Here is a 14521-nt window from a genome sequence, read left to right as displayed (position 1 = left end):
TTTTCTCTTTCTGACTTACTTCACTCTGTATGACAGACTCTAGGTCCATCCACCTAACTACAAATAACTCAGTTTTGTTTCTTTTTATGGCTGAATAGTATTCCATTGTATACATGTGCCACATCTTCTTTATCCATTCATCTGTCAGTGGACACTTAGGTTGCTTCCATGTCATGGCTATTGTAAACAGTGCTGCAATGAACATTGTGGTACATGATTCTTTTTTTTTTTAATTTATTTTATTTCTTTACTTTTGGCTGTGTTGGGTCTTTGTTGCTGCGTGTGGGCTTTCTCTAGTTGCAGTGAGTGGGGGCTACTCTTCGTTGACGTGCACAGGCTTCTCATTGTGGTGGCTTCTCTTGTTGCGGAGCACGGGCTCTAGGTGCGCAGGCTTCAGTAGTTGTGGTACATGGGTTCAGTAGTTGTGGCTTGCAGGCTCTAGAAGGCAGGCTTTGTAGTTGTGGCGCATGGGCTTAGTTGCTCTGCGGCACGTGGGATCTTCCTGGATCTGTGTCCCCTGCATTAGCAGGCAGATTCTTAACCACTGCGCCACCAGGGAAGCCCCATGACTCTTTTTGAATTACGGTTTTCTCAGGGTATATGCCAGTAATGGGATTGCTGGGTCATATGGTAGTTCTATTTTTAGTTTTTTAAGGAACATCCATACTGTTCTCCATAGTGGCTGTATCAATTTACATTCCCACCAACAGTGCAAAAGGGTTCCCTTTTCTCCACACCCTCTCCAGCAGTTATTGTTTGTAGATTTTTTGATGATAGCCATTCTGACCGGTATGAGGTGGTACCTCATTGTAGTTTTGATTTACATTTCTCTAATGGTTAGTGATGTTGAGCATCCTTTCATGTGTTTGTTGGCAATCTGTATATCTTCTTTGGAGAAATGTATATTTAGATCTTCTAACCATTTTTGGATTGAGTTGTTTGTTTTTTGATATTGAGCTGCATGAGCTGCTTGTATATTTTGGAGATTAATCTTTGTCATGCGGGATCCTCCCAGACCGGGGCACGAACCTGTGTCCCGTGTGTCAGCAGGTGGACTCTCAACCACTGCGCCACCAGGGAAGCCCCTAAGGCAATTATCGATATGTATGTTCCTATTACCATTTTCTTAGTTGTTTTGGGTTTGTTTTTGTAGGTCTTTTCCTTCTCTTGTGTTTCCTGCCTACAGAAATTCCTTTAGCATTTGTTGTAAAGCTGGTTTGGTAGTGTTGAATTCTCTTAATTTTTGCTTGTCTGTAAAGGTTTTAATTTCTCCTTCGAATTTGAATGAGATCCATGCTGGGTAGAGTAATCTTGGTTGTAGGTTTTTCCCTTTCATCACTTTAAATATGTCCTGCCACTCCCTTCTCGCTTGCAGAGTTTCTGCTGATAGATCAGCTGTTAACCTTATGGGGATTCCCTTGTATGTTATTTGTTGCTTTTCCCTTGCTACTTTTAATATTATTTCTTTGTATTTAATTTTTGGCAGTTGGATTAATATGTGTCTTGGCATGTTTCTCCTTGGATTTATCCTGTTTGGGAGTCTCTGCACTTCCTGGACTTGATTGACTATTTCCTTTCCCATGTTAGGGAAGTTTTCAACTATAATCTCTTCAAATATTTTCTCAGACCCTTTCTTTTTCTCTTCTTCTTCTGGGACCCCTATAATTCGAATATTGGTGCATTTAATGTTGTCTCAGACTTCTCTGAGACTATCCTCAATTCTTTTCATTCTTTTTTCTTTATTCTGCTGTGCGGTAGTTATTTCCACTATTTTATCTTCCAAGTCACTTATCCGTTCTTCTGCCTCAGTTATTTTGCTATTGATTCCTTCTAGAGAATTTTAAATTTCATTTATTGTGTTGTTCATCATTGTTTGTTTGCTCTTTAGTTCTTCTAGGTCCTTGTTAAACGTTTCTTATATTTTCTCCATTCTTTTTCCAAGATTTTGGATCATCTTTACTATCATTACTCTGAATTCGTTTTCAGGTAGACTGCCTATTTCCTCTTCATTTGTTCAGTCTGGTGAGTTTTTACCTTGCTTCTTCATCTGCTGCATATTTCTCTGTCTTATCATTTTGCTTAACTTTCTGTGTTTGGGGTCTCCTTTTCACAGGCTGCATGTTCGTAGTTCCTGTTGTTTTTGGTGTCTGCCCCCAGTGGGTAAGGTTGGTTCAGTGGCTTGTGTAGGCTTCCTGGTGGAGGGGACTGGTGCTTGTGTTCTGGTGGGTGAGGCTGTATCTTGTCTTTCTGGTGGGCAGGGCTGCGTCCGCTGGTGTGTTTTGGGGTGTCTGTGAACTTAGTATGAGTTTAGGCAGCCTCTCTGCTAATGGGTGGGGTTGTGTTCTTGTCTTGCTAGTTGTTTGGTATGGGGCATCCAGCACTGGAGCTTGCTGGCCGTTGGGTGGAGCTGGGTCTTAGCATTGAGACGGAAATCTCTAGGAGAGCTCTCGCTGATTGATATTATGTGGGGCCAGGAGGTCTCTGGTTGTCCAGTGTTCTGAACTCGGGTCTCCCACCTCAGAGGCTCAGGCCTGACACCCAGCCGGGACATCAAGACCCTGTCAGCCACACGGCTCAGAAGAAAAGGGAGAAAAAAAGAAAGAAAATTAAATAAAATATTTAATTTTTTTAATTATTAAAATTAAAAAATAAAAAGAGTAATAAAAAAAAGAGAGTGCAGCCAAACCGGTAAACAAATCCACCGATTATAAGAAGTGCTAAAAACTGTACTAAGATAAACGTGAAAATCAGAAACAAGTCAGTCGCAGACCGCAAACCCCAAGTCTACAGTTGCTCCCAAAGTCTGCCGCCTCAAGTTTCGGTTGATTTGCTGTCTATTCAGGTATTCCACAGATGCAGGGTACCTCAAGTTGACTGTGGGGATTTAATCCACTGCTTCTGAGGCTGCACAGAGAAATTTCCCTTTCTCTTCTTTGTTTGCACAGCTCCTGGGGTTCAGCTTTGGTTTTGGCCCCACCTCTGTGTGTAGGTTGCTCTCAGGCATCTGTTCCCGCCCAGACAGGATGCTTGTGGTTAAAGCAACAGCTGATTAGGGGGCTCTGGCTCACTCATGCTGGGGAGGGGGAGGGCAGGGGGCAAGGGGTGGGGAGGGAGAGGTACGGTAGTTATAATTGGAATTGACAGTGCAGCAGCCTGGCAGTGGCGCGCTGCACAGGCTCCCAGGGTGTTGTGGATAGTGACCTGTGCTTGCACACAGGATTCTTGGTGGCTACAGTAGCAGCGTTAGCATTTCATGCCTGTCTTTGGTGTCTGAGCTGTTAGCCGCGGCTCGCACCCGTCTCTGGAGCTTGTTTAGGCGGTTTTCTGCCTTCTGTGGGCAGACAAGGAAGGAATCTCCTCTCCTTGCACACCCTGAAACAATGGTTTCTTTCCTCTTAGCCAGGTCCAGAGTTTTTCCCGGACCCCCTCCCAGCTAGCTGTGGCACACTAGCCCCCTTCAGGCTGTGTTCACGCAGCCAACCCCAGTCCTCTCCCTGGGGTCTGACCTCTGAAGCCTGAGCCTCAGTTCCCAGCCCCCACCTGCCCCAGTGGGTGAGCAGACAAGCCTCTTGGGCTGGTGAGTGCTTTTCGGAACCAATCCTCTGTGCGGGAATCTCTCTGCTTTGCCCTCTACACACCTGTTGGTGCGCTCTCCTCTGTGGCTCCGAAGGTTCCCCCCCATGCCCATCCCCCATCTCCACCAGTGAAGGGGCTTCCTAGTGTGTGGAAACTTTTCCTCCTTCACAGCTCCCTTCCAGAGGTGCAGGTCCCATCCCTATTCTTTTGTCTCTGGTTTTGCTTTTTTTCTTTTGGCCTGCCCGGGTACATGAGGATTTTCTTGCCTTTTGGGAAGCCTGAGGTCTTCTGCCAGTGTTCAGTAGGTGTTTTGTAGGAGTTGTTCCATATGTAGATGTATTTTTGATGTATTTGTGGAGAGGAAGGTGATCTCCACGTCTTACTCCTCCGCCATCTTGAAGGTCCCCCCACATATCTTTTTTTATGAAAGCATTAAATGCCCAAGCTCCTCAAATTCACTTGGAACCAGCATTACCATTTTCTTAGTTCCTCATTAAAATTTTGACAGTTGTTCACTCCATAATTGTATGAAAGTTATATTTTTAACTTTTTGATAATCATACTTTGACAACATTAACCCATTTGTAGCTCATAGAATTTGACTTGGTGTTTCTAGTAACATTTAGTTTCCTTGACTAAGGAAAAGGTCCCCAGTATCGTCCCATTCCCCTTGAAGCAAAAATGAAAAACCTAATGTCAGGAGGACAGAGACCAGCAGCAACGCTTCTTCACTCAGTGAAGCTTCTTTGCTTTACCAGTACTGCCGAAGTATGTCCAGGAGTACCGTGCAGCCTCAGACAAAACCTCTGCTCACTTTCGTCATCTAATTTTCTTTGTCCCAGGAGTCAGGGATGAGAATGATGGGATTCTCTCTTGGCCAGTTTCTCCAGGAGAAAAATCCTATAGCTATCCCCAGTGTGGCCAAGACTTCAGCCAGCTCAGAAACCTTCTAATTCACCCGTGAACCCGTAAGGAAGAGAAGCCCTCTCCATATGACGGGGGTGGAAGAGCCTTCAGTGAAAGGACAACAGACCTTAACCTTCCTGTGCTCCTTCCAGGAGGCAAGCCCTGCCGCTGCATGGAGTGTTCCAGAGTCTTCAACTCAGAATTTGCTCTGAGAAGGCACAGGAAGGACCACATGGGAAAGAAACCTCACACATGTGAGGAATGTGGGAAGGACTTCAGCCGTAGCTCCAACCTGTCCATCCATCGGCGAATACACACAGGCGAGAAGCCCTACAGATGTGGTGTGTGTGGGAAGGACTTCAGCCGCAGCTCCAACCTCTCTATCCACCAGCGCATCCACACAGGTGAGAAACCCTTCAGGTGCTCTGACTGTGGCAAGGACTTCAGCCGCAGGGCAGCCCTGCAGATCCACCAGAGTGTCCACACAGGAAGGAAGCCCCATGCCTGTAAGGTATGTGACCGGGGCTTCACCTCACGCTCTACGCTGGCACGACACCAGCAGGACCACGCAGGAGACAAGGCCTATGTGTGTGACACATGTGGCCGGGGCTTCAGCCAGAGAGCCAGCCTCTACCTGCACCAGCGTGTTCACACTGGGGAAAGGCCATTCCGGTGCGAGGCCTGTGGGAAGTGCTTCAGCTGGAGCAAGGACCTGGGTATCCACCAGAGGGTCCACACGGGAGAGCGGCCCTACAGGTGTGAGGCTTGTGGGGGGGACTTCAGGCATCGCTCGGCCCTCAAGAGGCACCAGAGGGTGCACACAGGGGAGAAGCCCTACCCCTGTGCTGTGTGTGGGAAGGGCTTCAGTCAGAGAGTCCACCTGCAGACGCACCAGAAAGTGCACTGTAGGGAGAGGCTTCCAGGATTGGGCTCTGCACATGCAGGTGCCTTCCACAGCCAGGGAGAGTGCCAGGGCATGGGTGCCGAGGTGCCCAACATGGATCAGGCTTAATGATGTATGGCATTTATTAGTATTTATACAGAAAAGAGGACAGATCAACAGCACTTAGATGGAGAAATAGAACATTTTCAGCCCTCCCAAAAGACCTCTGCATGCTTCTTTCCACTCACTACCCCACAAAGGGAGTTGCTATCCTGACTTCTAAAACCATAGATTGATTTTGCAAGTTATAGAATATCATATAAGTGGAATTACACAATATGTAATCTTTCATATAGAACTTTATTCACTCAATGTCTGCATCCATGTTGTTGCATGTATTCAGAGGTTCATTCATTTTATTACTGAGTAGTATTCCATTATTTGAATGAACCACAGTTTGTCCATTCACCTGTTGATGGACGTTTACATTTGGGTTATTTCCAGGTTTTCCAGGTTTTGTTCGTTATGAATAAAGCTGCTGTGAGCATATTGGTACCCATCTTTGTGTGGACATATACTTTAATTTCTCTTGGGTATATACTTTGGAGTAGAATTGATGGGGTATTTTTTTAATTATTTATTTTTTAAGATTTTTTTCGATGTGGACCATTTTTTTAAAAGTCTTTATTGAATTTATTACAATATTGCTTCTGTTTTATGTTTTGGTTTTTTGGCCACGAGACATGTGGGATCTTAGTTCCCCAACCAGGGATTGAACCTGCACCCCCTGCATTGGAAGGCAAAGTTTTAACCACTGGACCACCAGGAAAGTCCCTTGATGGGTATTTTAAAACTTGTAAAAAACTGGGCTTAATTGTCTTGTACATTGGATTTTTACACGTACTTGGAAAATTTCAAACAAATACAGAAATGGAACAGTGTAACAAACACTCATGTCCCCATCATCTAGCTTCAGTAATCAATTCATGATGAATTTTGTTTATTCTATTCCACCCTGCTCCCTCACACACAGTCCTGAAGTATTTTAAAGTAAATCCTAGACTAGGATATTGTGTCATCTTTATACCTTCAAAAAATAAAGATTTGTTTAAAATGTTTTTCCAAAGAATCACTCTGTTTAAAAATTTTTTTTATTAAGGTAAAATTCAGAAAACAAAATTCACCATTTTAACCATTTCAGAGTATAGTATTCAATAGTTTTTAATATATTCACAATGTTGTACAATCATCACCACTGTCTGATTCTAGAATATTTTCATCAGGCCAGAAAGAAACCCCATTACTATTAAGCAGTCACTTTTCATTCTCTGCCTCCCCCAGCCTCTGGCAACCACTAATGTACTTTCTGTTGCTATAGATTTGCCTATTCTGGACACTTCATATAAAAGGAGTCAGACAATATGTGCCCTTTTATGTCTGGCTTCTTTCACTTAGCATAATGTTTTCAAGGTTCATTTATGTTGTAGCATGTATTAGTACTTCATTCTTTTTATGGCCAAACAATATTTCATTGTATGGATATACAACATTTTAAAATCCATTTTTAAGTTGACGGACATTCGGATTTTTTCCAGTTTTGGGGTTTTATGAATAATGCTACCATAAACATTCATATACGAGTTTTTCATTGAGCATATGCTTTTAATTCTTTTGGGTATATATGGAGGAGTGGAATTAGTGGGTCATATGATCATTCTGTTTTACTGTTTGAGGAACTGCTGAATTGTTTTCCACAGATCCATTTAATCTTGCCATCAGCAATGTATTTGGGTCCCACTTGCTCCACATCCTCAGCAACACTTGTCATTTCCCATATTTTGTTTGTTTGTTTATTTTGTTTTTAATCATAGCCATGCTAGTGGCTGTGAAGTGGTATCTTACTGTGATTTTGATTTACGTTTCCCTAATTACTAATGATGTTGAACTTCTCTTTATGTGTTTACTGGCCATTTGTATATCTTCTTTAGAGAAATGTATATTCAAGTGCTTTGCCCATTTTTAAATTGGATTGTTTATCTTCTTGTGTTTGAGTTGCAATAGTTATTTATATAATCCCAGGCCCTTATGAATATATTATTTGCAAAGATTTTGTCCCATTCTTTGGATTGTGTTTTCGTTTTCTTGTTGGTGTCCTTTGATGTGTAAAAGTTTTTAATTTTGATGAAGTCCAATTTATTCTTTTCTCTTGATGCTTGTGCTTTTGCTGTCATATTTAAGAAATAGTTACATAATGCAAAGTCACAAAAAGTTATACCTATTTTTCCTTTTAAGAGTTTTATAGTTTTAGCTCCTACATTTACGTTTGATCCATTTTGAATCAATTTTTGTATATAGTATGAGGTAGAAGTCCATATTAGTTCTTTTCCATGTTGATACCCAATTGTCCCAGCACCATTTGTTGAAAAGACTATTCTTTCCCCATTGACTAGTCTTGAACCCTTCCTGAAAATCAGTTGACCATATGTATGGGTTTATTTCTGGACTCTAAAGTCAATTCCACTAAGCTGGGACTTACCTGGCAGTCCAGTGGTTGGGACTCTGCACTTCCACAGCAGGGGCCAGGTTCAATCCCTGGTCAGGGAACTAGGATCCTGCCTGCCATACACCATGGCCAAAAAAAAAAAAATCAACATCAATTCCATTGATCTATATGTCTGTCTTTGTGCCAGTACCATACTGGTTTGATTACTGTAACATTGTAGTAAGTTTTGAAAACAAGAAATGTGAGTCCTCCAATTTTGTTCTTCAAGAAAAAAGATATTTTTGGTCATTCCTTTGCAATAACAATATGACTTTTAGAGTCAGCTTGTCCATTTCTTCAAAAAAGGCTATTGGGATTATGATATGGATTGCACTGACTCTGCAGTAACTTTGGGGAGTATTGCCATCTTACCAACATTAAGTCTTCCAGTCCATGAACACAGGATGCTTTTCTGTTTATTTGGTTTTCTTTAATTTCTTTCAACAATATGTGTTGTAGTTTTCAGTGTACAAGTCTTATACCTCATTAGTTCAACTTATTCTTAAGTACCTTATTAATGTTATTGTAAATGGAATTGTTTTCTTAATTTCATTTTTGGGTTCATTGCTGGTGTATGGAAATACAACTCAGTTTTGTATATCAATTTTGTATCCTGCAATTTTGCTGAACTCGTTTATTAGCTCTAATGGTTTTTTAGTGGATTCTTTAGAGTTTTCTATAAGATCATATTATCTGTGAATAGATAGTTTTATTTTTTCCTTTTCAATTTGGATACCATTTATTTCTTTTTCTTGCCCAATTGCCCTGGCTAGAACTTCCAGGACAATGTTTAAGAGACCTGTTGAGAGCAGATATTCTTGTATTGTTTCTTGTCTTAGAAGGGAAAGCTTTCACCATTAAGTGTGATATTAGTTATAGGTATTTCCATACATGCCCTTTTTCCTTCATTCTGTTAATATAATGTATTCCATTAATGGATTTTCCAGTATTGAACCAGCCTTGCATTTCTGGGATACATTCCATTTAGTCATGGTGCATACAGTAATTCTTTTAATAAGCTGCTTGATTCAATTTGCTAGTATTTTGTTGAGGATTTTTGCATCTATATTCATAAACAATATTGGTCTGTAGTTTTTCTCTTCTGTGATGTATATAAGTGGCTTTGATATGAGGGTAATATTGGCCTCATAGAATGAGTTAGGAAGTGTTCCCTCCTTATCTTTTTGAGGGGAAAATTTGAGAAGTATTGTTAATTTTTCTTTAAATGTTTGGTAGAATTCACTGGCGAAGCCATCTGATTCTTAACTTTTCTTTGTTAGAAGTTGTCTCAGTCAATTCAAGGTGCTATAACAAAATACCATAAACTGGGTGGCTTAAACAAAAAACATTTACTTCTCACAGTTCTGGAAGCTGGGGAGTCCAAGATCAAGGGGCCAGCAGATATGGTGTCTGTTCTTGCTGTATCCTCACATGGCAGAGAAGAGAGACAGAGAGAGAGAGAGAGGGAGAGACAGGGTGCACTCTCTGGTTTCTTCTTCTAACTAGTCCAATCATGGGCACCCTGCCATCATGACTTCATCTAAACCTAATTATCTCCCAAAGACTCCACATCCAAATATCATCCATCATGTTGGAGGTTAGGGCTTCAATATTAATTTTGTGGGAGATACAAACGTTTAGTCCATAACAGAAGTTATTTGTTTACTGATTCAATCTCTTGTCATAGAAAGGCATACTTCTCTTGAATAGGTTTTGATAGTTTGTGTGTTTCTAGGAATTTTCCCATTTCATCTAGGTCATCTAATTTGTTACCATAAAATTGTTCATAATATTATTTTATAATCCTTTTTATTTCTGTAAGTTCAGTAGTAATGTCTCCTCTTTCATTCATGATATTAGTAACTTGAATCTTCTCCCTTTTTTTCTTAGTCTGTGATTACCAATTTTGTTGATATTTTCAAGGAACTAACTTTTGATTTTGTTGATTCTCTACTGTTTTTCTATTTTTTGTTTATATCCTTTCTAATATTTATCATTGCCTTCCTTCTGCTTCCTACTTTACATTTCTTTGCTCTTCTTTTTCTAGTTCCTTAAGGTGGAAGGTTAGGTTATTGATTCGAAATTTTTCTTCCTTTTAATGTAGCAGTTTATAGGTATGAATTTCCCTCTGAGTACTGCATTAGCTGTAGCCCATAAATTTTAGTGTGTTGTGTTTTTGTCTTCATTTATCTCAAAGTATTTTCTAAATTTGTTGTGATTTTTTTCTTTGATTAAGAATGTGAATTAATTTCCATGTATTGTGAATATTCATATTTCCTTCTGCTGTTGATTTCTAATTTCATTCCATTTTGGTCAGAGAAGATACTATGTATGGTTTCAGAGTTTATACATTTATTGAAGCTTGTTTTGTGATATAAGGTATTGTCTGTCCTGAAGAATATTTCATGTACACTTGAGAAAACTGTTTATTCTGATGTTGGATGGAGTGTTTTATATATGTCTGTTCAGTCTAGTTGGTTTATAGTGTTATTCAATTCTTCTATTTCCTTGTTGATCTTCTATCTCGTGTGTCCATTAAAGGATGTGGGGTATTGAAGTCTTAAGCCATTATTATTGAACTATTTCTCCTTTCAATCTTGTCAGTTTTACTTCATATATTTTGGGGCTCTGTTGTTAGTTGCATGTATGTTTGCAATTGTTATATCTTTTGATAGGTTGACACTTTAGTTAATATATAATGTCCTTGTCTTTTGTAATGTTTTCTGGTTTAAAGTCTATTTTGTCTAATATTATAACAATTCCAAAACTCTTTGAATTATTAATTGCATAAAATGTCTTTTTCCATCTTTTCACTTTGAAACTGTCTTTGCATCTAAAGTGAGTCTTTTGTAGACAGCATATAATTAGATCTTTTAAAAAATCTTGTCTGCCAATCTCTGCCTTTTAATTAGAGAGTTTAATCTGTTTTCATTTAAATAATTACTGATAAGACAGGACTTCTGCCAATTTGCTATTTGTTTCATATGTATACATGTTTTGTTCCTCAAATTCCTTCATTATTGCCATTTTTTATTTTTAATCGAGTTTTTTTGTAGTGTACCATTCTGATTCCCTCTTCATTTCTCTTTCTGTATATATATATATTTTTTTCTTAGTGATTTCTTGGGATTACAATTGACATTTTATTTTATTTATTATTATTATTTTTTGGCCGTGCAGTGTGGCTTGCGGGCTCTTAGTTCCCCAGCTATGGTTGAACCTGGGCCCCAGCAGTGAAAGTGCTGAGTCCTAACCACTGGACCACCAGGGAATTCCCTACAATTGACATTTTAAACTTATAACAATCTAGTTTGAATTAATACCAACTTTGCCTCGGTAGTATACAAAAACTCTGCTCCTGTACAGCTCTATGCCCTCTTTTTATTATTGTCACAAATTACATCTTTTTACAGGTGTGCCCATCAATATAGATTTATAATTATTTTTTCATGCATTTGGCTTTTTAAAAAACTAGTTATTTATTTATTTGGCTGTGCCAGGTCTTAGTTGTGGCACATGGGATCCTTGTTGCTGCGTGTGGGACCTTTGTTGCAGCATGTGGGATCTTCAGTTGCGGCATGTGAGCTCTTAGTTACAGCATGCAGGATCTAGTTCCCTGACCAGGGATTGAACCCAGGCCCCCTGTGTTGGGAGCATGGAGTCTTAACCACTGAACCACCAGGGAAGTCCCCACGCAGTTGTCTTTTAATTCATATAGGGGTCAAAATGAGTTATAGACCACATATACACTAATACTGACTTCTGTATTTACCTATGTAGTTATTTTACTGGCATTCTTTATTTCTTCATGTGGATTTGGGTTATTGTCTAGTGTCATTTTGTTTCAGCCTGAGGGGTTCTCTTTAGCATTCCCTGAAGGGCAGGTCAATACTGATGAACTTTCATCTGGGACCATCTTAATTTCTTCTTTATTTCTGATGGATAGTTTAACTGGTTATAGAAATCTTGACTGACAATTTTGGTTTTTCTTTTTCAGCAGTTTGAATATGTCATCTTATTGCCTCTGGCCTTCATGGTTTCTAATGAGAAATCAGCTGTTAATTTTGTTAATGATTCTGTATACATGATGAATGGCTTCTCTCTTACTGCTTTAAGTATTCTCTCTTTATCTTTGGCTTTCAACAATTTGATTATAACGTGTCTGCCTGTGAATCTTTTTCAATTTGTCCTATTTCGAGTTTCTTGAGCTTCTTAGATGTATAGATCCATGTTTTTCATCAAATTTGGAAAGTTTTTGGCCATTACTTTCAAATATTCTTTCTTCCTCTCCCCTACCCAGTTTGAGACTACCATTTTATGTATGTTTGTATGCTTGAAAACGTCCCATAGTTCTCTTATTCATTTTTCTTTTTCTTTTTCTTTTTCTTTTTGCTCCTCAGACTGGATAATTTCATTTGATTTATCTTCAAGTTTGTCAATTGTTTCTTCTGCCTGTTCAAATCTGCTATTGAATCTTCTAGTGAATTTTTCATACCAATTATTGTACTTTTCTGCTCCAGAATTTCCATGTAGTTCATTTTTGTAAATTCTTTTTCTTTATTGATATTTTCTATTTGGTGAAACATTGTTCTTGTGGTTTCCTTTCACTCTTTGAACATATATAAAATAATTGATTTAAAGTCTTTGCCTATTAGGTCTTTGTCTAGAAAGTCTTTGTCTGTCTGAGCTTTTCCAGGGACAGTTTCTATTAATTTCCTTCCCACCTTCCCCGGTGGATGAACTGTACTTTCTTTTTATTCATTTTATTTATTTATTTATTTATTTATTTATTTATTTATGGCTGTGTTGGGTCTTTGTTGCTGTGCATGGGTTTTTCTCTAGTTGTGAGCGGGGACTACTCTTTATTGTGCATGGGCTTCTCATTGTGGTGGCTTCTCTTGTTGCGGAGCACAGGCTTTAGGCACGCGAGCTTTGGTAGTCGTGGCACTCGGGCTCAGTAGTTGTGGCTCACGGGCTCTAGAGCGCAGGCTCAGTAGTTGTGGCACATGCATGGGCTTAGTTGCTCCTTGGCATGTGGGATCTTCCCGGACCAAGGCTCAAACCCATGTCCCCTGCATTGGCAGGCACATTCTTAACCACTGCGCCACCAGGGAAGCCCAATATTCAATATTTGAACTGGGTCGGAGGATGTAGCTTGAGGGGGAATACTGACTTTTCCATATAGAATTAAATAAATGGAGGAAGAAAACTGATGAAAAATGCCTGAAGGCATAGGGAAAAAGAAAAGCAGAATTTTAAAAAAATGAGTCCAAAAGTAGCAATATACCACAGTGACTAAGTTTGTGGACTTGGAAGCCAGTCTTTGTGGGTACAAATTCTTGCTTTCCACTTTCTGTGTAACATTGGGCAAAGCTTTCTAGTACCTTTTCTGGTCTTACTTTTCACATCTAAAAAATATGAATAATTGTACATTTCTTAGGATGAAATGGTATAATCCATTGTTATAACCAATGTAAAATACTACACATAGGCCTGGCACATCATAATTGTTCAAATTAATGTTACTATTATTATTAATTCAATAAAATAATGTGTTGAGTTATTGGATGGAAAGACAAAGATTCTAAGATTGGAAAAGAAATTTTGAGCTACATGCTGTTTTTAAGGAACAACTAAAACAGACTTGTACAGGTTGCAAATACAGGGATTTTTAAAAAAGATATCACAGGAAGATGTTAAAAGATTCAGGTACAGCAATATTAAAATATCAAACAAATAGAAAGCAAGGAATAATATTAAATATGGCATAGGTGATTCACTTTGTTATAAAGCAGAAACTAACAGACCACTGTAATGCAATTATCCTCCAAGAAAGATGTTAATAAATAAATAAATAAATAAATAGGGCAAAAGGAAATTAAAATTCTTTACCACTAGAGGAGAAAAAAACTAAACAAATGAGTAGAACCAAAGGCAGGAAAGAAAAGAAGAGGAAAACAAAATAGATAGGATCCTTGAAAATGAAGGGAGTAGTGAGTTTAAATCATAAGCACACAGATATGTTAAGTATAAATATCCTATTAGGAGAAAACCACTTCGTATTGTATAATGTTAATTTTTTGGTTTTGATAATTGTGCTATAATTATTTCTGATGTTAACATTTGGGGGAAGGTGTTAACACACAGAAACTCTCTGTACTATTTTTGCAACATTCAGGGTAGCTTGTAGTCAAAAAGTTAAACAATTATAGAACCAGGGGATAGGGCTAATAAAGCAAATAGGGCAGAATGTTAGAATGAGTCTAATTACTCAGAGAGATGTGAGAGGTTATTACTTCTTTAAAACTGATCAGCAAAATAACTTGGAAATAAAAAGTGAAATCACTGAAATAAAAACAGTATAGTAAGTGGGCTGGATGGAAGAATAAATACAGTTTAAGTTGGACATTTTAAACAGGAAGATAGATCTGAGGAATTTGCCAGGATGCAGTGCAAATGGCAAGTATGAAGCAACAGCTGAAGGTCATGGAGGAATCTGAAGGTCTATTGTATTCTCATCTCATAGAAATTCTAAAAGGAAAGAGCAGCCAAGAAGAAGGGGAGGAAAACATAGTCTATACCCTGAAGCTGCAGACTAATGGTCCAAGGGGCCA

At 39.0% G+C, this 14521-nt stretch overlaps 1 protein-coding gene across 1 annotated transcript in view; it reads left to right on the top strand.

Moving 5' to 3' along the window:
* The window catches only part of LOC115862617 (zinc finger protein 383), a 42287-nt gene extending 28817 nt beyond the window's left edge, over nucleotides 1-13470 (top strand). Inside the window, exon 8 of the mRNA XM_070044200.1 lies at nucleotides 4683-13470. Within this exon, the coding sequence (XP_069900301.1) occupies nucleotides 4683-5494 (812 nt within the window). The 3' untranslated portion in view covers nucleotides 5495-13470. The remainder of the gene's footprint in view (nucleotides 1-4682) is intronic.
* The last annotated feature ends 1051 nt before the right edge of the window (nucleotides 13471-14521 follow it).

Source organism: Globicephala melas, chromosome 19 (assembly GCF_963455315.2).
Source record: "Globicephala melas chromosome 19, mGloMel1.2, whole genome shotgun sequence".
NCBI lineage: Eukaryota > Metazoa > Chordata > Mammalia > Artiodactyla > Delphinidae > Globicephala > Globicephala melas.
The sequence above is the reverse complement of the archived record's forward strand: the minus strand, read 5'-3'. Positions and strand labels throughout refer to the sequence as shown.